This window comes from Symphodus melops, assembly GCF_947650265.1.
Source record: "Symphodus melops genome assembly, chromosome: 22".
NCBI lineage: Eukaryota > Metazoa > Chordata > Actinopteri > Labriformes > Labridae > Symphodus > Symphodus melops.
The window spans coordinates 9,814,194-9,838,501 of record NC_136712.1 but is presented as its reverse complement, the minus strand read 5'-3'; the positions used below and the strand labels follow the sequence as shown (position 1 = coordinate 9,838,501).

At 43.4% G+C, this 24,308-nt stretch overlaps 1 protein-coding gene across 1 annotated transcript; it reads right to left on the bottom strand.

Moving 5' to 3' along the window:
- Nucleotides 1-189: 189 nt before the first annotated feature.
- On the bottom strand, nt 190-24,093 carry mdfic (MyoD family inhibitor domain containing). Its single transcript, XM_079334708.1, has 5 exons — nt 23,722-24,093; nt 23,252-23,417; nt 21,225-21,335; nt 8,021-8,404; nt 190-2,938 (listed from the first exon to the last, which is right to left on the bottom strand). The coding sequence occupies exons 2-5, from the start codon at nt 23,343-23,345 to the stop codon at nt 2,688-2,690; spliced, it is 840 nt and encodes a 279-aa protein (XP_079190834.1). The 5' UTR covers nt 23,346-23,417; nt 23,722-24,093; the 3' UTR covers nt 190-2,687.
- Nucleotides 24,094-24,308: the final 215 nt, after the last annotated feature.

The following is a 24,308-nucleotide window of genomic DNA, read 5'->3' as shown; positions in this document are numbered from 1 at the left end:
ATATATATATATATATATATATATATATTTACACATACATATCCTTCTTTAGTGGACTGAGGCTTTAAGGCAAACCACATTTTCAGGATTTTTATCACAAAAAATGAAAAATCCAAATAAAAGATTCAATGTTTCTCATATTAAAAGGACAAGGGGAGCTTGTTCATCTGCAAAAACAATCATCAATCATTCGTTCTTTGGTTATGTTTTATTTCTTCTCTAAGATAGAAGAGGATGTACAAAACATATACAGCGATATGAAGAATGAACATAGATGGAAATGACAAGAATCAAGTTTAAGTCACAGAATACGAAAACAAACAGTTGAATATAAGAAGATGACATGTACTGTAGCTACAGGTCTACTTTTTTCTCTTTTTAGAAGAATTCTTCACATTATCGATACCGTGTTTTCTAGTCACTCGAGCCTGGAACAAACGTGCGGTGTGAGTTAACCATTGACATGAAAATGAGTTTTGTTTTTTTCCCCCTGCTGCAGAGGTGCCTTATCCAGCCTCCTTCCACAGTGCAGCAATAAGATGACAGCACATTATCTTTGTTGGCATTTGGAAAGGGACATTTTTTATTTATTTATTTTTTTTAAACCATTTAGCAAGCTGTGCTAATGAGGGCCAGCATTAAGTATCATCACTTGAACATCAAAGCGGATCTCCAAGACATGAAAATGACTCCGCTTGTGATTCACCACAAACTCATCTGGAGATACACAGAAGGGGAAAAAAAAAAAAAAAAAGGAGAAGAAAACTGCCTTTACCCTGCATTAGCCATTTACCATTTCAACGTGACAGCTCATGATTCCCCTTTTTGTGTTGTGAGTCACTGGGCTTGATACATAAAAGCTGCTTATACAGCGACCAGGGTCAACGTTTTTAATTCCTTATGGCCGCCCTCGTGAACAGAGTGCACTTCAACAATTTATAAGCACAGTTTGTATATGAAGTGGAATCATAGAGAGGATGGGTACCATATACAGCCGATCAAGCCTGTGTGTAAATAGGAGATGTGATCAGCTGTACTTGATTCATCTTAAAGTAGCAGAAAACTGCAGTTAGCCAGTTAGAACCCTTTTGAATCCAGAACATGAACATTTACGCAACATTTCCAGTAAACACAAGGCTTCAAACATTAACAAATAAGGAGATGAGTTTCTTTGGTATACATTTTCATAAAAATGGAGAAATCAAATCAGAGGTATAAGGTGGTAGTAACAAGAATAAAGTCTTAAGACAAGAAGAAAAAGTCATACTATGACAAGAATGAACTTGTCATTTTACGAGAAAACCACAATAGAAGTTGTAATATTACAAGGCAGTATATTAGGCTGCACTTCTTGTGAGTGGATTAACTTTCTTTTTCCATCCATCTATCCATTTTTTTTCTGCTTAGTCGAGGTTGAGTCGTGGTGGCAGCAGACACAGTGCCCCGAGTTCCCCCTCCCCAGCAGCGTTTTCCAGCTCCTTCAGGGGGATTCTGAAGCATTCCCATGCTAGACTGTTTTATTTATTTTTTAAGATTTATTTTGGTCTTTTGGTGCCTTTATTGGAGAGATAGGACAGTGGATAGTGTCAGTGGAAAAGGTGACAAAGGTTAGATTTGACCCTGGGCCGCCCGCTTGAAGGACAAAGTGGATTCAGTTTCTCGAACAGTCTTTTCAGAGTTGTTTTGAAAGTCTGATATTCTACATAACATACTGTAGCATAAATTATGTATTCATTCTTCTTACATTTTGGTGTCATTACAAAGGAACAAAATAGGACTTTATTCTTGTAAATTTCCACCTTATTCATGTAATATTTTCATATGTTTTATATTTCAACATCATTCTTGATCTATACTGACGTCATTTCCAAATCTCATAATCTTTTTTTAATCTTTAAAATCCTCCGCTCTCTTATACTCCATCATGTCTTCCGGTCTTTGTAAGAAGCGAAGACTTAGAAGCTTTTTCTAACTTTTTTTGTGCAGTTTATTACTTACAATACGTCGCTTGCATTTGATTTGTTTTGTATATAAACGTCAAACATAGCACTCTTAGAGCAAGCTCATTCTCACCCTTTGGTTCAGAAAGTAAAAGATGATGATGATTCACCTTTTGGCGCTTCTACAGTAGATCTGAGGAATTGTGTCTGTGTTGCAAAACGATGTCTGCAACCGAGATTGTTTGAATCACATAAATCCTTTACAGTGTAGTACAGTAATGAGACTAATGTTTGTGAGCGTCATAAAAACAACTCTGGAATGTTTAGTGTGCAGCACATCAGTCATTGGAATAAAAAGAAGCAAGACATGATTAGACAGCATTCCTGATGAAACAATAACATCTGTAAGGCAGTCTGTGATAATACTTCTAAAGATAAAGAAAGAACAGGTTAGAGAAAAAGACGTTCCTACACACTAAATGTTTAACTGACATGTTCGTATAGGTGGTGTTACTTGAAGCCCCTGCTGAGCTGGTTTTGGTTGAGAAGCCCAGTGTCGAAGTACATCTTTGAAAGCAGGCCTTAACCAAACACGTTCATCAGCAACACTCCACACACACACACATTCCCTCTGTTTGCTGCTGAATTCAAAGTGACAGCTGCAGCCTGTTCCTTCCATTCGTCCATCCAGGGTCCAGTTATCCCCCGCAGAGAGACGCCCCTGCTCCGCCCTCGACGCAGGCCTCCCTATGTGGGGAAGCAGATGCCGCAGCATTCCATGCAGATCTCCAGGCAATCCGAGGACTCGCAGCAGGCGTCCATGATGCCGCAGTCCATGTCGCAGGGAGAGTTGCAGTCGTCGCCCAGGTCGTCGGAGCAGCAGCAGCAGCAGCACGCCTCCGACGTGCACGCGCCGCACGAGGCCTGCGCCACCACCATGTTGCAGAGTGTCAGGAACTCACAAAACAGGCAAGCCAAGATGCAGTGGACGCAGCAGTCTGGATCCGCGTGGTGATGCGGTGAGTTGTGAGGTAAAATAAACGTGTGAATTAAGAAAATCAAAAATCAACCAAAATACAAAATTAAAGTGTACATGATGCAAATGAGACTTTCCCTTAAATGAGTGCGTATTAATGGAAAGGGTTGATGCAGAGCGAGAGCATGCTCGGCAGGCTGACAGTAGCTACGTGGTTAAAGAAGGTCAGAGCCAACTACACAGGGGGGGATGAAGGGAAATGCAAAGCAATGAATTCCCCCCCTGCTGGTTTTGATTAACGGACTGTTAAATAATTGTGGCATTATCATGCAAACTGCGAGGTTGATCACAAAAAGGTGATTAGTAAAGTCCAAGAGTCTCCGCCGGTAAATAGGCGGATTAATGCAGGTCATTCGTACACCTCTGATTAACATTTGTAACGCCTCACAGACGCTCTTTGAGTAACTGGTGGCCAGTTACAGAGTGTTTTGGGTTTTTTTTGCTTTTTTTATATCGTAATAAAGAGCTCCCCTTTAATTACATATACGACCATTTACCGGCAGAAATGTTAGATATGCATTCCTCAGTTATGGGAGGGTGCAGGAAACACGATGATTCTTCCAAAAATAATTTGATTCCAGGAAGAAAGTCATGATCTGGAACTTTCTATGGGTGCTACAGCAGCACTTTAGTAATATGATGAGTAAATAGTTATAAACTGAGAGTATAATGCAGATGAAAAAAGGAAGCAAGGAAATCTAAATGTGTTAGTTTATTCTCAGCCCACGGACAGAACCGCGTTCAACATTTATGTTGTCATCAATCTTTCTGCTCCAAACTTAAACTTCTGCAGTTGTATCAGGAGTCAGTAAATCATTTGAAATATCATTGGCTGAGTGCGCCTGGCACACTCTCCTTGCAGCTGCCTCACAGCACTGCTGCTTTGGAGTGTTAAAAAGACTTGATGTGGATGTATGCAGAAAAATAGCATTACAAACAGGGCACATTTGCATAACTTTCATCAGCCCATCTTGAGCTGTCAGAAGGGGCTGTTACTGATTGGGTTAGAGGGAACGCAAAAGGAGGAGAGTGTGGAGGACGAGCACGGGGAGGCAAGCTGTGGACCGCTGGATGCTCATGTTTGATTAATCAAAGTAAAAGGGGGATTTTTTTTTTTCTTCCTCCTATTTTTGCCGTGCTCAGGGGGCTACGGAGCTGACCAGAAGCGGTAGGCGAGTGTGATACAAACAAGATGGAGAAGGAACATGAAACGAGCAAAAATGTGCACGTGTGGGAGTGTGCCTGAAGTTTGAATGCATCTTATTATCCTTATCTGAGGCCACAAAAAGTGAAGGGATGGAAGATGCATGAGAATAAATCCTGCACCCGGGAACACGTCATGTGGACGGTGCAGAAAGTTGCTGTTGTCCGGGTTTTGGATTTCTACTCACAGCAGAAAGGGCAACAACAGGCAGCCAGTCTGCAGCATGTAAAGTTTTGCCTTTACAAAAGAACAAGGATGAGGAAATGTATGACCAAAAAGTGTCATGACTACAATGATATGGGTTTCAGAAGCAGCACAGTCTGCAGTGACCAGAAGAGAGTCACTGATTGAACCCTGAGACTGCTCATTTAGCATGTTTACAGGTCTTAACTACATCATGTCTGAGTGCTTTGAAGAAGAGAATAATAACATAACTAATTCAGCCCTTGTTAAAAACCTTGGGATCTAAGGATGTTCCTAGCGACTAAATTCCCTGTTGAATAAACGGGAATTTAAATACCGACTAGTTGGCTTGTCTAAAACTTAGAAAACATTAAAAATAAAAAATAAAAAAGTCAAAATGTAGCTAAATATATCAAACATGGCTTCACAAAATTGTTAATTGACAACTTTTTTAAATGCAGCTGAACTCTGTGGCTAAACGATTGGTGTGCTGGCTAAGGTTAGCATAGCTAGCACCTGTGCTTCTTCTGGATGTGGTCACACTGATCCAGTCTTTATATTCCAGTTCACCTGCACTGCTCTGACAGTAGAAGAAGCAAATACGTCCACGATGCTGGATTACATCAGGGTAGTAGAGCGGGGAGAGCAGCCTCACTGGTCGGAGCTATAGCCCCAACTAGTGGCGAGTGGCTACATTACACCACACAGCAACTTTCAGTTGCCACTGAAGAGGTCAGAACACAGTAAACTGATGACCAGATGAAAGTTGTCTTTGACTTCCGGTTTTAGAAGAGGGAAAAGTTCATCTTTCTTGAAACCCCATGGCGTCGAGGTTTCTTTAATGATGATGAGCTGGCAGCAATGTGTTGTGGTTAAATCTTGCTATTGATCAATAGAAACAATATGCAGTTATCAAAACGTATAAGCCACGTCAGATAAAGCTCTGTGCGCAGAACCTCAAAGTTCATCCTAACAAACTTTGAAGGACCCAGAGGGTATGGCCATGCCAGTGCTCAGAATGAAAACAGCAGACTGTGAATTCGATATAAACACAGTACACATGCATTAAGCAGCGGCCGGCCATCTCAGCTATTCACTTGGATGTATAATTCAACACCAGCGATTAGTCTGGATCTTAGAGAAGTCAGTGGGGTGGGGGGGGTAGAGGGGGTGGGGTGGGGGGGTCCTATAATGTAGAGCTGGACGCAACGCAACATCTCCATGAAAACAGAGAGAGACAGACGGAAGGGCAGACAGAGACACAGAGTGAAACCAACCAACAGACAGAGAGAACAGCACACACTGACACTGCTCCTGTTTAATGTCAGCGAGCGGCGATGAAGCCCACAGTTTGCAGGGGCAGAAAAAAAAAAAAACACGGCAGTGTCCGGCGCCTCAGAGGAAATAGTTTGAGACATCTGGAAAGCTAACATCAAAAAAAAGGGAGCGGCATGACACAAAACAAGCTGGATGGGCCTCAGAGCGGCAAGCTGTGCAAAAACATTCAAACAGAGAGAGAGAGCGAGAGAGAGAGAGAGGGCAAGATGGCCAGACGGACAGCAATAAAGAGAGAGAGAGATTGATCAGGAAAAAAAAACAGCTTTGAGGGCCATGGGAATGTCAGGGAGGCACACATGGGTAAAAGAGGACAGAGGGCGTATGTAGGCTGGATAGCAGAAGTCCACTATATGCACTTTAAAGCCAGTCAGTTTATAAGCAGAGGGAAAAGTCAAAGCTGAAGGAGCTTACGCAGCACACATCGAGGTTTCAAAGCACGCTTGCATCTTTGGCCCCTAAATCTCTAAATGAGGCGGAAGCAGCTTGAGGCCCTTAACTGATTACACACAATTAACAAAAAAGGCAAACTGGATGACAAGAGTTGTGACAACCCACCCCGCTGAACAAAAACAATGTGAGCAAATGACTCCTCAGAAGCGGCGGTGTTATCACAGATTGGCTACGCTGCCGACGGCGTGTGCCAAGAAACACAGGGAGCCGCCGAGTCCCCAGAGCTAGCTGCAGCTAGCTTTACGCCTTTTATTTCCTGTGTTCAGGGGGCTGTTTAGGAGGCTAATTTCACAGGCAAACAGATTATGTTAATCCGTGTAAACATTCAAACACCACAGCTTGGCTGTTTTCCGGGGGGAAATAAATAGTTGAGAGCGAACATATTGATTCTGAGAGCTCTTGTGTCGGCAAATAAGCAACACAAAAGCCATAATGAGACAGACTGGTTGAGCTGATGTTGTTTTCTTTTTTCTTTTCCTCTCTTTTACACCCTCTCTCTTCTGTTCTTTAGCAATTAAGATGTTGAAAACATGACGTGTCTGGAATATCGCTGGCGGATGAATCCCACCTTTTTTTCCCGTAGAGGTGTTGTGATTGTGTGTTGGTTTGTTTTGCTCGCCTACAACTCCACCTGATGCATATTTTACACATCATCAAATAAAGATCCGTCTGCCCATTTTCTCCCTCATTTACACTCATACCTCGACCTGACTATTGTGAATCTTTAAATAACATAACAACACGTTTTATTCTCTAGTTTACCCTGAAGTAAAAGCCCACACAAAGAGAAACTAGTGAAGGCCTTGAGTGGGATGAATAGGTAGGAATTACCCGTCCACTTCAAGGAAGCATGCTCTAACCCTCATATAGTCCATGTCCACAAACACACACACACAATGCATGCACGTGTATGTTGTTTGAGGAGGGACGTGATGGGGCCTTATTAATGAGGGCCAGTGTGGTGCTGACGGGATGTAGGGAGAGCTAGAAAGGGGCCCGGAGAGGTGTGAGGGGCCCCGAAGACGACTGGTCACAACTTTTTTTTTTTTAATAGGCACCCCGTGCTCTCAGGCCTCGTTAGATGGTCACACCTATCTACCCGATGGAGGAAGGACCAGCCGCCCGGCCTTCATTACTGGACACACCTCGGCCTTGCACCTGACAAAGTGACGGCTTCCCCGCATGGCGAAACGGGCCCTGCGACTTGTTGTTAAGGAAAATATAAGCCACAGGAGCGCGCCGAGATGTCACTGGGTTGACGGGAGTGATAAACACGAGGAGTAATGCACAGCCCCGTCATTAAAAGGTGAGAGAATGTCGGAATTTATTATCAATATCTCGTGAGGTATTATTTCAGCAGAGCCTCGCACAACAGCCCCTTCAGCAGAGAACTCTCTTTGGCTGTCGAGGACTGCTCTGATTTTGCTCTGGTGTTTTGTTTCAGTTCAACTGCAGAATCATGGCTCCTAAGATCTACCGGCTTATGCTTTTGATAAATTATGTTATAGTTCTTTTTTTATTTCTTTGAGAAATAAAGAAGTAGAAAAATGACAGATGTTTGTATTGCTTGAAAAACAATTTGCTTCATGTTCAAATTGTCTAACAATCAGGTCCGTGTGACTGATTTGTTGATTCATTTACACATAATACAAGATCCTTCAATCAAACACAATGACAAGCACTGACCCATGATGACGTCAATGACAGACGATCACAGAAAGGAAGGCAGGAAAGCGAGCACATAGAGAAGTTAGTATTAGAGTTTAAGTGTGTGTATGTGTTGGTTTGTGCTCTCGTGTGTGTGTGTGTGTGTGTGTGTGTGTGTGTGTGTGTGTGTGTGTGTGTGTGTGTGTGTGTGTGGACAATCACCTTCAGGTAAAGGAGGTTTCTGTGACCCCGTAGAACTGCCTTTGCTGCGCCGGCTGCTGTCGCTGTTGACCGACAAGCTGGACCTCAGCTTCCTCTGCATCCTCGTCGACACGAGCGGCTGCTTCCTCGGCTGATCTGTTGTCGTCGTCATCACCGCTGCTGCTGCTGCTCTTGACCCACCTGTGGCACCCTTGCTGATGTTGGCACCGCAGGAACAAGAGCACGCGCGGGCGGTCCCTGCCCCGCCAACCCCGGGATGGATTCCATTGCCGTTGCTCAGCGAGGGCGTGCCGGTGCCGTTGTGGAGAAAGCCATTTTGGTCTTTGGCAGCGTCTCCCCCGGCGGATTCTGAGGGCACATGCTGAGTCTTAGACTGAGGCTGAGCTGGAGGGAGACAGGAGAGATTACATTTTCACTCATGTTTAGAAAAGAGTGGGGGACTTAAGAACCTGCACAATTACTTGAATCAGTATTTAAGGCAGCTTTGCCTGCAGTCATTTTACTTTATGAGTTTTAATTTGCCTTTGAAAACCTGCAAGCTTAGTCTACAAACACACAAATCCGTTAAAACTGGAAAAAACATACAGCTGTGATGTGGAAGATGGCCGATAAATTCTACCGAAAACCAAATGATGTATACATTCTGGTTTACTTGAATAAGTTTGTATTTCTCCAGACTATATTTGTTAATGGAGGAGAGACTTCTATCATTCCTTTTGTGATAGACGCTTGATAACTTTATTTTCACTGAAAACAACTTTGTCTACACTCCGCACTTTTTACTCCTATATAAAGTCCCGGCTCTCAGGAAGTGAACACAGTAATGGAGACACACCACCACTTCCAGCGAAAAGTATTCTCAGCAAATCTTGCCGCCCTTCCCTCCCTAATATGATAATATCGATCATCTGGCGAATATTTCATCCCAGCGTGACAGAAAGAAGTGAGAGATAGAGAGAACCTTATATGTGACAGGTTCACAAAAGCCAGCGCTGCAGGCAGACAGACGTTTGCGGGAGCAGCACCCAGGTGAGTTGAGACAGTGTGCGAAAGCGCGAAAGAGAGATTAATGCAGTAGAAAGAGAACGAGGGAGTCTGTGATACTGTGCATATACAAAATAGCTGCTGTCTGCAACGGTAATGATCTTCTTTCCTCTGAAAAGCTCAGAGATGGCCTCAACTAGTCTCTCTAAGCGGATGTGTGACAGCCTTGAAAAAGTCAGGAGACAGCGACCTGTCTGATAAGGAAGAAGGCAAAGGATGTGAGTGACTAAAGGAGGTGGCATTTTACGGAGGAGAGCAACACCTGCACATTCAGCTCTACTGGGAGTTTCTCCTACATTCCCTCCCCTCCACATCAGAAAACGCCGTGCACGTGCACGCACGCGGGAGTGCACGGTGAACTTGAGAAGTTGTGAATTATTCATCTCTTTTCTAGTATGAACCATGCTTGTTCTTTTTTTTCTCCATATTCCATACATTCAATAAACGGTTTCTCTTCCGCAGAATTCTGCCGCGTTCAACACCTGTGTGTCAGACGTCGAAGTGAATGAGTTGAATGATTGTCCAAAAATCCACATTTTTTCCAACATATGTTCAAACTTAAAACAGAAGTCAGTCTTTTCTTTTTTTTTCCCCCCCCATCTGTATTTTTCTGTCTTTCAGCTCACCAACAAGTGCAATTACAGTTAACAAGGGAGGGTGAGAGTGTGGGAATCAGGGCCTTTGCGCCTTTTTAACAACACATCACCCTGGGAGAGGCCGGACGTGAATGTGGATGTAAAACAAAGCAATTAAATACACACGCAAGGTTTTTTTTTTCTTGCCTTCTCTCCTCATTCTAGGCTCCTTGCATGCAGCTTGGATAAACAAATATAGACTTTGGGGATCAGGATTCCAATGCAATTTGAATTAGACAACTGGGGTAGCGCGCGCGAGAATTCATTATGCAGTGATTTAAGATCCAGGTTGATGGATTTTCTTTCCATGAAAGACACAAGCTTTGCAGGCTGCCCATGACAATGTGGGGAGGGACTAAAGCTGGCTAACAAGAAGATTCAGAGTCCGCGCCTCGTCTGTTGTTGTTCAGTTTTACCCCTGACGGCTGCATTTTTGTTACGTTTTTTCAATCATTTTTAATATATGCACCTTGCATTTGGTATCCCTGTGTTTTGGCTCATGTGAGAGAGCGAGAAATGCACTCACACTTTAGTACGGTTTTCAACACAGTGGGCCTTGTTCTCCTTCATGTTGAATCACAAACATCAAACTTTAGTGATAATTGTGTGAAGCCAGAGCGCGTTTTATTTTCTTCAGCCCTGACAGGTTGATCATATTGTGACGCTAACCATATTACTCCAACTACTTCATTTTTTCCCGATGTGAACCTTGATCCCTTTGAATCATCCCGACTATACGGATTACAACAAGCACCGTCATCTCTAGAGAGTCGAGCACTGACGCACGTACATGCTCAGTAGTGGAGTGACCATCTTGTCTTCGTTAAACTGTCTTTTCCACAAGTGTTTGATAACTGCATCGATGCAATGAATGTTCATGTCTATATCTGTGTCTAGATCGGAATATGACATCAGACGGGCCCTCGTGCTTGTACATTTTCAGAGTCAAAAGCAATGTGAAGATGTTCTCCCTTTATTTGATTCCGAGATGTGACTACATATTGGATACAGTATGTGAAAAAACAAAAACGACTAGCTGATAATGAACAGAGTGTCAAATGGAAATAATTAACTTGTGAAAAAGAATTTCAAATGACCCCCTTCGCACACAACAACACAACCCGCCCACGCTGCAAACTCCTGCCAAGAAAGATGACAGCTCATAAGAAATCAGTCAGCCGCAGCATAAAACGGTCGCTTTTCCTATTTAGGTGGAACAGAGGAGCCACACGAGCTCGTACACATAAACACATATCCATGCACAGACAGACTGGGAGGCATAATTACCTTTCCCCTTTCAGGAAGTTAAACTTTCAATTTAGTAAAGTATAAATAGTCATGTATAGAGTACATAAGCAGCAACGTGGGTTTCTGACACACTGAGAAGGCCGCAAGCAGTGGTTCAAGTCTGCGGCTGTGTGTTTTACTGGATGGACTTCATACAGTCCCGGGCTTTATTTTTATCCTGATGAATATGGTGACTAAGATGAATGGACACAGTGGAGTGATATTCATAATCATTGATCATGATAATGATGATACTGTCAAAGATGGCAGTGACAGACTTGTACAGTCACCAGGAGATGAATGAAAACGTAATGAAGAGAGAGGAGAAAGTCCTGGTGGAGTGTGCAAAGCCGGGACGTTGGAGAACTTCGTTTGACTTCACGTCCACAGCAGCAAAGGAAACAATATTTCCAAAAGACAATTTGTTTTTGTTTTTTTCCTTTAATTAAAGACGACATAGTGAGGAGAAGAAAAAAAAAAAATTGTTAAATCTGCGTTAAAACGTCCAGAAAAACCGACGTGCTTAATTCATTTAAAGGTCATTCAGAAGTGTTTGCACAACTTGCACGACTTCCAATGGGAACTCACTAGACATCATATTTTCTACATAATGTACCGCAATAATTACAGATGGGACAGATCCGATCTAGTACTGGTAACAAGTCCGATATTGACGTAATGTACGCGTCAGAAATCGGACTGACGGCGCCATTCCACGTCACCAACCACGAATCATCGCCATCAGAGACTTCCAAATGCAAACGAGAGCCGTGTCCAGAGAAACCCGGTGAGCAGCGCAGATGCACTGCTGCAATGTTGTTCCTATAGCACAGCGGGAAACACAAACTGCATCAATATTTGATGTGAATAACTCGCGGCAACTTTTCTTTCAAATAACACGAGTTGTGCGGAGACGGGGGGAAGGTGTCCTGAGATAACCGAATGCACACCACCTGACAGGTCGCAATTTAACACCATGTTTCGGAGGAACTGGACACACACATGCACACACAGACTTCAAATTGGACTTGTAACCGTCCGACTTCGAGTACATCAACAACTGTTGAGAGTGTACATTTGTAGTTGAATAAAACATGGTACTCCCCTACACACGCTGTCACACACATCACAAGGGAAACTAGGGGGTGAGTGGTTCTTGACTGTCTAAGCAGCATCCCAATTTGGTCCCAGCTACTGGTACGCTGACAGCCTCAAATATCTGGGGAGCATTTTTAAAAGGCCAGTGTTTGATGGATTCATGAAGAACACACAAATATAATTGCCATTTGTCACCGAGTCTTCAGCGGCTGCGCCACACAGGGACCGAGCACCGGCGTGCCTGGAGAGCGCTGGAGCTGCACCAGAGCTGTGCGGGGGGGGGGGGGGTCGCTCTGTATGTAAAACTGAGAATATAAACACCTCCGTTTTTGTCACAGAAAATAGGTCCTACAGGAGGGAGCGGGAAATTGCACCCAAAAGACTTGAGGAAGGAAAAAAAAAGGGGAAGTGTACATCTACATACGTCTAAAGCCTCTACACATACACACACTTTTGAAGCAGAGGCAGACCTACCAGGAAGAAATATACATGCATGCACGTCAACTAAAACAGAGCTGTATAAACAAGAATTCTAAAACAGTCAAGAACAGGAAAATTTAACGCAGAGGTCAGACGGGGCAGCGTGGAGATTCTCATTTGCACACGGCTACGCCGAGAGTCACAGGTAAGTCAGGGAGAGGATTGAACAAACCGCGCGAGCTCTGTGTTTCTAAAGCTCGGTCCTTTTTAATATTAATGCCCCAGAGAGCGGGAAAGAGAGGAGAGGAGAGGGGAGACGGAAAGGTGTTTGCCTAGGCTTATTAGATGCCCATCATGGCGAGCGTACAGTTATTCAAATGTCACATCATGTCAGCCAAATAAACACACACAATCCAGATCGTGTATTTATCTCCTAATAGCAGTTATTACACAATGCTGCAAGTTTGTCAGCTAACACTGAATGGAATATGAGGGGAGGAATAGTTTGAAAAATAAACTTTCACAATACACAGTGACAGACAGTTAGCTCTGAAATGCTAATTCTTGTAACACGGGCCAGCGTTTTGTTTATCTTTTTGTGCTTTGTATTAGAAAAACATGTATATTTTCTGCTCGGCTGCCCATGTACCTGCATGATTGAAATGCTAATTTGTAAATGTGCAATGACCTAGCCAGACTCCCTCTTACCACCACCACCCTTGCTGCTGCTACCGCCGCCGCCACCCCCAACCTCCTCTCTCTCTCTCTCCGTGCCAAAACAGCCTGAGGTATCATCTCTCCTCCTAACAAACAGCAGCGCCGCGAAACAGCCCCTGCCTTTCAATCCAAAGGGATATATATTCTCATTAGAAATTATACATCTTCCCTGGCCATATTTATAGACGCAAAACCAGGGGAATTATACTGCAGAGAGAGAGAGTGAGGGGGGGAGAAAGAGAGAGAGGGAGGAAAATAGTACAATGAATGTTATTACAAAGGGCTCTGATTGAAATTTTCCTTGGGCGTATCAAAGCCTCGTTTACCGTTTGACCTTCCAAACTACGGGACAAGGACTTTCTTTATTGTCTAGAAAGATGCACTGGAAGGAAGAGACAAACGACGCCAAGTGTCCCGAGCACAACAAAAACCCAGCAACTGTGATTAGCATCAGTGTAATGAAGATATGCGGCAGTTTGAAATGAGAGCAAACTGGCGATCAGGACCGAGCATTTGGTTGGAAAATGAGCCTCCTGGCGTGGAGTTTACAGAGCGGACAGCGACCTGACAAAGGCTAACAGAAATGTCACTTGTTTCAATAGATTTTTTTTCTTATTTTATAAAGCGATGCTGGACTAAGGCATCATGGTGTTGTCAGTTTAGTCTCTCTCACACACACACACACACACACACACACACACACACACACACTGTTTTGTATTTATCCAAGATAAAATGATGATGATGGCGGTGGGACGGGTGGTGATGGCCGCTAAGGATTGCTAAATTACCTGCTCTGATATTGGATCCTCATCAGCCAAAGTGACATGCTGTGTGCGCTTGTCTGTCTGTGTGTGTGTATGTGTGTGTGTGTGTGTGTGTGTGCGTTTGTTAACCTACAACAGAACTCTATTAGCTCTCGTCACCTGTCAAGGCTGATCATATTGTGTAGCATCTCATTTAAGCAGGAAATGTCACATTTTTATGCCTGTTTTTTTCGACCCCCCCCCCCCCCCCCCCCATCCCCGGACGGTCCGTTTATGTTGCTCAGCTCGTTTTCGGCGGCGACACTTACGTTTCCACCCCATTTTAATTCTCTGTGACAGTCGTTGAAATTTGGCTCCTCCAACCTGCTGAAGGGGAAGTGACACGTGAAGACAGAGCTTAATATTATTTCCAAGCGCCCCCCCCCCCTTCTTCTAACCACTGCCGCCTCTGTGCAACAAAGAGAGAAGCAGGGCGTTAGGGACTAGCTAATTTCAAATTTTGCTGCTGATTGAGTGGAAAAAATAACCCCCTCGGACCTTGTTCTGCTTAATTACATTCTACAGTAGAAAAGGCAACTTGAAAGACAAGAGCTTGATTTGACGAACCTCTCAGCACACTCAGTGCATGAGGCTGGTTAAGGTGTATGTGTGTGTGTGTGTGTGTGTGTGTGTGGGGGGGGGGGGGGGGGGGGGGGGGGGGTGTCATCAATTATCCTCTGATTTCAAAACGGAACATTTTCCCAGATGAATATGTCTGACTGCTATCTAAATCATTGAAACTCTCAATGAGATGCCATTTTCACTTACATGAATCATGTTGAGGGAGAGTCTCTCTCTCTCTCTCACTACCCCCCCCCCCCCTTTAGCTTTGACCACAGAAGTCTCTGGTCTCTCCACCGTTGTGTGGAATTTGGCACGGTGCTAATTTGAGTGCTACTAATGTAGCAGAATGCAGGACATCAAGGAGCGATGTGAGCCTCACAACCTGGCTGCTGCGAGAGACTAAATGTTGCCTTATCCTCTTTTTCCTCATTTCAGAGAGGAATTTGTACGAGCCTGTTTCTGCATTAAGCTAGTCCAGAGCCTATTCGTCTCACTCATCTGTAGCTTACTACTGTGAAGGGGAAAAGAGGAGTGTAGAAACAGTCAGTCAAGTGCAGTCTCTTTAAAAAAGCTGCACATCTTGCACGGATTTAGGCCTCGCACGGCTAGCTACCGCAATTTCTAGAAAGATCAATTATGACGTGACTCAGAGCAGGCCTGAGGGAGCTGCCAGGCTCCATACTCCAAAAACGTGCTCCACCCTCTCCTTCGCTGACGACTCAAAACAAAACCAGAGCAACAGAGCGGGAGTGAGCGGGAGGGGAGAGGGGGTATTTTCAGTTTCAGTTACATCGATGACTCAAATATTCCACCAGCTTCAAAAATCTCCTCGCTGAAGTAGAAGTTCCACAGGAAACTCGCCTGTTTGAAATTCGATGGCAGCCGCGCAGAGACGTGCACATGCGCGTAGTACACACAAAAAGGCAATGCACATGCAAAAACTTAGACACAACAGCACACACTTGAGAGTATGCCTCTTGCAGCAGATCCACAACTGGAGCTGGAGATGAGGCGCGAGCACTCCCTAAAAGCAAAAAGATAAAAGCCGAGGTTTGACTCTGGGTCAGAAAGGGGATAGGCAGTCTATCAAAATACCCCCACATCTAGTTCCTTTATTTGCTCAGTATCAATCTCAGCATTAACCCTCTGCTAATGGGACAGCTGTGGGTCAGCGCCTCACATCTTCGGGATGCCAATCAAGGCCTTAAGCTGAGAGATCAGCCTTTAGGACAGAGGTGCTAGTCTGCTTCTGAGTGGCTTTTTAAACACGGAGACGCCTTTATCGATTTTAGCTCTTGCCTGAAAGAGAGGTGGGGGTGGGGGGGGGATTGCACTCGCCTGGGTCTGTGTCGGCAGTGACTGTCTGTGAGTCTGGACAGGAGCCATCCCCAGGTCCCCGGTCACCCTCTGATGATCAGTTGGGCGGGCGGTAGGGGGGGGGGATTCTGCTAACAGAATGACCTAGCAGAGAGGCACTGAACCTGCAAACACGAAGGGGGCAAGAGGCTGGAAGCTCGAGGGGGGTCGGAGCTGGCGGGGGCAACATCAGCAGAGATCTCAGTAATAGAATAGGGTTTTAACCTTAATGTTGGAGCCAAAACCCTGTTAGAGGCCGAGTAATCCCCCCTGTGCTGCTCTCATTTGAACCGACTCGCTTTTTTTTTTTTTTTTGTCTTGCCCTCCTCTCTGAGTGGCTGATGAGAAGCACTGACATTAGTTAAAGAGCTAGTACACACGAGTTTAAGACTCAACCTGGGTCATCAGATTTTTGAAAAAAATATGAGGTATTTTTTATAAAACGCTGTCTGAATTTAACCTGTTTTATTAAAATGCCTGATAATTCAGTACGACTTCTTTGACTTCATTTTTAGGTACTTATTAACTTGTGTCTTCAGCTACATGCCAGTTGTTTCAAACACTGTTCTCTTATTCAACGAGTGACGACAGCACTCATTTGAAAGCTTTGTTACTTAGCAAATTTAGATTTTACGTGGACACGTTATCATGGACAAACCAGTTGCAGTATTAGATGGACATTCACACTCCACTCACATTTGCACCAAAGGAGTTGACCAATCAAAAGGATCGCACCAGAATTAGGGCATCCAAAAGTACAAGTGGCGGGAAAAAAATTGTCCTTTGCCCGAGCTGACTGTTGCCTGCATAGCAGGCTAATGTTAGCACCCTTTGGTAAACTCATAACTGCACCATTGCACATACATTGAAACGGAATGGCCTTGAGCTAAAGACACTTACAGGACGTGACATCCAAATAAACGGCGAGTAGGATACGTTGTTCTTATCTCTAGTCCTGGACTTAAACAGCTTTATAAGCGAGGCCATCCTGTCAATGCAGACGTGTTGTGAACACGGCTCTGACAACAGTAAACCTGGCGGGACTCACGCTTCTCACTCGTTGTCGACAGTCAGGACTCAGAGAGACATTTATTCAGGAATGACTGGATGTCTGCTGTATTTATGTGTAAAAAGTTGCACATCCACTACAGGCTCCATTCTTAAATGTCTGCACTGATTAATGCGTGCATTACTTCTCCTCTTTATGTAGCTGGCTGTTTTTAGCGGCTGTATGTTTTACTTGAGAAATGATTTGAGATTTGGACATTTCTTCCACTTCTGGAAATATGTAGTGCACAAGAACTTTTTCAACAGAAAGGTCAATTGGTGTTTAAAACAACTTGGAAAAATTGCTCTTAATCTTAAAGAACTGCAATAAAGAAAGAAAAACACTCTCTCCCTCCACAATCATAAATCCATATATTCATATGTAGCTTAGTATCTTGTGTAAGTACTCAAAAGACTGCAATCCGTAGATTGAGGTATGCATATCTAATCATTTGGCTCAAGTATTTTGAATATCTTTAAAAAAAAAAAAAAAAAAATTAAGAGTGAATAGGCTCGAGCACTTCGGGCAAAATATGCTAATTACCACACTTGAAATTTCCCATATGAAATCTATCTGCACCAAGACAATGAGAAAATAATTACAACAGAGGTAGAATTACAATGGCCATTTTAATCAACCCCTACACTAGCATTTCACCCTATTTATACCATTTTTGATTCCATGACCCACTGGTAAGTAATCACTTGAAAATTACGGTTCAGTTTATAATAGGCCTTTGCTTTAGACACATAATTTCTGCAGAGACAGGGCTCGGAGGATTACTATGAAGATATGAATCTTGCATAACAACAATCACCGTCTGCTTCCTATAGAACAAGAAGAAGAAGAAGAAAATATTGAGGGGAAAGAAAACTGGCTGGAGGTTAAAAAGTCTTTGAGTACTTAAGTAACTTTGGAATATACATGAGGCAACGGTGTGACGGTGTGAGAATGTTGATTCAACACTTGGGCAGCGGAATATTTCAGCACTGATCATGAAAATGATGATGAGGAAGAGGAGGAGGCACTTGCCCTTTGTTTCATCCTCATCTTACTCCTCAAAGCATGTCGTATCCTCACGCTTTATAGTGTTGTGTATAAATTTTAATTGTTGCACTGTGGAGAGATCTTTTCTTGCAAGAGGGGTACAAGTATGGACATTTAAACTATTCCCTTTTTTTTACTGCATTTATTAGGGGTCACAAATTCACTTGCAAAAGGTCAATTCTGCACATAGGTAATAACCTCCAAAGGTGTGCCACTAAAGCGCCCAATCAGGGATTCACACAAAGGCCACACTAATGTCTTCCTTTAAGAAGAGTCATGTTATTTGACCTTCCTTTCTCACTACAGAAATTTCACCAAGATAAAAAAAACACCTCTTCTTCAGAAGCAAGTAAGGTCATCTTTATCAACCACAGAAGCTTAGGGGGAAAAAAAGAGCATGATGACAATCTGGTGAATAATGTGACGACTAAACTCCTACAACTGGTGCAGGGTGGTAGAAATGTATTCGGAAGCAGGGGTTGGAGCACTGAGTTCCTGTTTGCAGGAGATATCAGCTGCTTGAAAACCCAGAGGAGTCTCTTGAGGAATGACGGCGGAGCCACAGAGGAACAGTTCTCCGACAAGGGAGCTTACATTGAGGGCAGAATTTCTGGGGGTTTTTTTGGTCCCACAAGCTGGAATACTTTGCATTCATGGGAACCACCGACTTTTTCTTTCCTTCTTTTTTTGTAACTGAAAATTCACCTGTTTTTGATGCTGATAATTTCAGTGGTGTAGTGTTTAAGTTTTTAAACGCACTATGCTGGGCTCCGGGAAAAAAAGCGTTTTTAATTCAATACAGAGAAACTGCCATGTTTACTTCACTGTGCTCTTGGCACCGAGCGCTTGAAGAGACAACTTGTCAAAACAATGTTATCCAAAGTGAAATGGGATCTGTGCTGTTATTACAACACCACAATAGGCTTCCTCTTGTTGTGAAAAGTCCCCCCTTCCACATACAAGCCTTAAATGGGACATCAGGGAAGGGGGGGGGCACAGCAAGGGCCAGGATGTAGGCAGGCAGATGATTTCTTATTGATTTCCTGTTTCTGCACAGACTAGGGCTCTCAATTACCCTTGCCAGCGAGCAATCTGATTGGTCACCTCGCCAAACAAAACCACGGAGGGACTATGAGACAAATAGATTAACTTGAGCTCCTTGAAGAATTTGATAAAACCACAAACAGGCATTGGTATTTAAAACTCAAAGGTTATCGTTGCAGAAATGCGTAGCTTTGCCTTTGTTCTGCTGGTTTTTTGTTTTTTTTTGTTCTTGTAACTCTCTCACAAGAGAAGTTAGTCATCTTCCTCCCTTACCCGGCAGTCTGTGTGCGTGTGTATGGGAACAAGTGCACGTTTCTGTGTAGATGCTGAGAGGGGGTGACATCAATTACAACGCAAAACTGTTGTCACAGGGGCTTATCTGCTGAGATGAAAGAAAAGCATGCCCCCCCCCCTCCCCAGTAGTGCAATACTCCACACACCTGCCAAGCTAGAAAGACCTCCTGACAGAAAATCTTTTTTTTTTCTTTCTTTTTTTTTTTCCTGCGACTGAATCTCTTTTTCCTCGCTGAATCAGTAAACAAGCCACCGGCAACTCATTAAGCTTAATACAAAAGAGACAAGGGGAAAAAAAAAAAAAAAAAGTTAACAACCTAGAAACAAAAGAACTGTTGTGGCAAATGCAAATAACACAATTCTTATTATAGCACAGCACTTGCATTGGATGGAAGCAATCAGCTGTTATTAGCCTTTTCTGACACGTCTCACTCTTCTTAAGAACATGAAAACACACAAGGCTTTCAGCCAGTTTCCTCTTTGTGACCTGAAATCCACCCATCAGTATCAAGTCACCTCACAGAAGAAAAGTGCATGTACAGTTTGTGTCCCTCGCCTGTCTTTGAACCCCCCAATATATGAGAAAAGTGCATCCTCTCAGTCTTTTGCCTGCTTGTCTTTTCAGAAAATATGTGGGCCGTTTTGGAGATTTTCCCTTTATGACATCACAAAGTGCAGTAACCCCTCCCCCTGGTGGGTGACACTCCCACAGCTAGCCGTTTGTTCTGCCCTCTGAGCCTGCAATCTCACCATGAGCAATCAGACATGGCCCAAGAAAGCCCAAAGCATCCCAAGCCCTTCCAGAGAGGGGGCGTGGTCAGACACAGCTCATTTGCATTTAAAGCTACAAACACAGAAACAGCGGTGCTGAAACAGAGGGGCTTAAAGACAAGATCAAATACAAGATCAGAGTGGATTTTTAACAGGAAACTTCACAGACGTGCTTTGGAGTGCTCTGAGACTAATTTAAACTTGTTAAAAAAGGAGTATTATACGTGACCTTTTATTAGACCTGCTCGAATCTCAAGCACTTAAATGCCAAATAGTTGTTTTGTTAAATTTCCCTGTGTCAGGATTTGCATATTAATCTGTTCATTTTCAGTTACCACTGTTTTCCTAAAGTTATACAATCTGTAATTCAGAAAAAACTGAAAACTTAAAGTGTATGTTATTCGATTATTTATGAGAACTATATACCCTCTGCTATGTTGTATTAGTCTTAAAGCTTTATGTAACTGATAACTCCGTGAAGGGGGAAAAAAGCCTCCAGCAGCTGCCACAATTCTTTTCCAAAAAGGTAAATGTTTGGTGCAGTGTAAAAACATTGTGGCTAAGAAGCAATCAGTGCATTTAAAAGAGGTGATGCCAGAACCGCAAAGAGGATTTCCCCACTTCCCAAACAGAGCACAGTGGGTTGGAAGGAGAAACGAAAAGTGAAGAAATGAGCCAAGTCTTGGTCGTTATGGCGGAATGAAAGAACGGGCATGTCACTTCTCGCTTGTCCGACCTCAGCGCTTTCTTGATGTTACTTTATTTTCAGATACTAAAGATAATTGTTGAAGTCAGCTAACCGACCCTGCCTGCGTTGTGCACATGGAACTGTCTAAGAAACACATTCTTGGAGCATGTTAAAAAAAAAAATAGAAACACAAACCACTTAAATGTTACATAAAAACAATCACTAAACACCTTCCGAATTTATGCCCTACCATCTGACTTAGCAGGCAAAATATGTTAATCGTTTTCACTCTCCAATTAAGCGCCTCATTGTTGTTTGTCATTAAAAATAACACCACGATACCCTGCTGTCCGCCTCCAGCTTTCCTCAGGTCGTTAAAACTTACTTCTTACAGGCTCGCAATAATTAGGCTTCTCCTCGGTCACGTGACTTTTTCCCTCACTGGCTTGTTTCCTGGGAGACGGTGTTCGTCCTGACGATTCGCTGTCGCAGGCATCTGAAGGGTCACAAGGGTTTAAATGTTAAAACATGGCAGAGGAAAGGAAAACTTGTTGCACATAAAGTTAAGTAACAAAATATTATGGCGCTCCGGTTGTTTACTTTAATGTTATCCCATTACGAGCTCGACTGTTCTGAATCAACGCGCATTACGGACATTCTTCCAAAAACAGATGTAAACTTTGAAAGCAGGGTCAGACACAGTGGACAAAATATCAGAGACAGCTGGATGAGCAGAAAAAAAAAAAAGGTGCAGAGGCTGGTCTGCCTATTTTTGCCAGAAAAAACACAGGCCGCTGGCAAATGGTTGCACAACATAGTGGGGCGATTCAGGTAAAGGCTGTGCCAGAGTTCTGGATCTCATTTTCTCTCTTTCTGTTTCCCGGGTGTGCTCTACCTGCCAAGCTGCTTTTTTTTTTTTTTTTTTTTTTTTTGACTGCCATAAAGACTGCATTCATCTAAATTGGAAAAAGTATGTGGGCAAAAACTTCAGGCCTGATAGCTCAGGCCTGCAAAAACACGAGACAGCTCAACTCATCTCCCTAAGTCGTGTCTTCTGGCTTTTTTTTTTACTTCAGGACTGTCTTGACGCTTTGCTTATTGCACACTGCCGCTTTGTTCTGTAAATAAACCTTCCACAATGACTTTATTCACTGGTTTCGGGCCAGAAGCCTGCCACACAGCACACTCTCATGCCCTAGTTACAGTCTCTATCTTGAGCTCTTTCACTTGGAATCCAAAGAAAACCGGCTGAAGAATGACTCAGGAACACGTTTATCAAAGCTTATCCTTTTTTTAAAAAAAAAAAATTTCCGATGCTACAACATTCTCTGTTTGTAAGCAGTGATGGATTAGAGGAGTGGAACAGACGGGTGCAGGCCAGCAGCTCTAGATAGATGTGGCACATATCTCAGCTTGGAGCTGTTGTATGGCAGCCGCACTTGCGTTAGCAGCAGCACTGTGTGATGCATCGCGGTATTTAGTGATCACAGTTAGAAATAAATTGCTCTATTCTCAGTACATCCACAGTCCCTTGAGAGGGGGAAATCCAGTCTTAACCGCGAGCGCCTTTGAAGGGTCCAGCTAAAATCCATTCGCAATCCAGCAGCCGTAGTGATTGCTTACTTTGTCCTACTTTGCTATTTTTTGACAATATCGTAATGATGCTTGGTATAAATAGGGTGGTTAACGGTTCATTGCTTGTTTGAAGAAAAATGAAAAGGGGGTGCAGGGGTAAGCTTATTTTACATGTGATAATCTTAGGGGCAACTAGAAAGTTAATTAAAAACTATAATTGGCTGTGGTTGCTGTTAATAGTCACCAGGGCGTTTCCTCAGACTTTATTGAGAGAGAAAAAGCAAAAAACATTATCAAGGCTTAACACTGGAGCACACAGACACTGATGTACACGAAAAGTCCCATGAATGTAATTTAAAAAGACAAGGCTGATACTGTTCCCGACCACACTGATAAACCGGTAATCTGCTACGCATTCACTGCACTGATTCCTTCTATGTGTGATTTTTTTTTTGTTTCTCTTGTTTTCCCCCATGTTTGACCCATAGCAGCATGGCAGAATATGTCAAAGATGTGTATAGCTGTTTCATTACTTGTGCACTCTATTACTGATGCACAAGAGTGAACTTCATGTGCACATATGACATGGCATTGTGAAGCAGGATTTCACGCATGTTTGAAAGTCACAGAGTGCTTGAACAGACATATGTCTGTTGTTGGATGAGAGACTTAAAGGAAGAAGAGCATGTTGTTAGTTGTGAAGCTGCAGAGCTGATTAAGCCAATTGTACACACCTGTTGATAAAACACTAGGGAGCCCAAGACCCAACTCTGACCCTCATAATGTAACTTTTACATCCCCTGCTATTCTTAGCTGGTATGTCCTGAGTGTCCTTACCTTGAGAGGCTGACAGAAGGGGACTTTTCTCTTGCTGAGGGCCCTTCCCCGGCCCTGCCAGCCCATCCGGAGGCAAGACGGTCTCCTTGGACATGAGACAGTTGTCTTTACGGGGGACAAACACAGCAAGCAGAAGTAGTTTCCTCCCTTTCCTCAGCCCTCAGCGCTGTGAAAAAGCAATGTCTCATCATCAGCAACAGGCTCGGAGACACAAAGCAACACCGTGTTACTCATTACTCATATTCAAAAAGTCGTCTGCTTATTCACACAGCGAGAAAGTGACGTCGAGCCGAAGTTCAAACTTAATGGAAATTTCCCTTCCTTCGCTTTTTTTTTTTTTACGTAAACTTGCTGCCACATGCAGCCCATTAGTTCACATACTCCCCTATTCTTTATCAAAACTCGACGGACGCTTGCTAAGTGCTGTTTACAGCTCAACTCGGACATATTTTAAAGAAAGTTTAACTTACCTTTCAAACATGACAACTCCCTCGCTTCAAATTTGACTTATTCCCATCCTTCCTTCCTCCTTACACTCTCCCCGAGACGTTGGGGAAAAAAACCGGGGAAAACTTGGAGTCCTAAAACTCTCTCCTGCAAACTTTTTGCAGTAGTGTTTTTTTTCTCTCTCTCTAAGTGTAACCTTGTCCAGACGTTGTTGACGTACGTGAAATATCAACAACTGTCCTCGCGACGCCGTCGACGCTCAGCTGCGGCGCTTCGCTGAGGTCTGAAACATTTTCATCATATCCGGATTCCTGAAGTACAGCCAGTGAAGCCTGTCTTCTCTCCCTTTGCTTCCTTTGGTGGTAGAGAAGTGAGCAGAGCCCTCCCTAAAACATGTGTCCTCGAAAATTAAGTTAGGAAAACGGAAAAAACAGGAAGAAAAAAAAAATGCACCAGAGCTTAGTCAGTCTCATTGTTTGATTAAACTAGTTAAAAAAGGGGTGGACTAGGAAAGAATGTTGTTTAAATTAGTTCAAAATATGATAGTGTCTGTGTCTGTGATACACAGCAGTGTTATTTATGCTTCATATTTGTCAACAAGGGGCCCTTA

Coding starts and splice junctions, on each gene's coding strand:
- mdfic (XM_079334708.1), bottom strand. CDS start 23,345: ATGTCCAAGGAGACCGTCTTGCCTCCGGATGGGCTGGCAGGGCCGGGG. Junction 21,336..23,251: donor CCTTCTGTCAGCCTCTCAAG/GTAAGGACACTC, acceptor GTGACCCTTCAG/ATGCCTGCGACAGCGAATCG. Junction 2,939..8,020: donor GAAACCTCCTTTACCTGAAG/GTGATTGTCCAC, acceptor ACGCGGATCCAG/ACTGCTGCGTCCACTGCATC.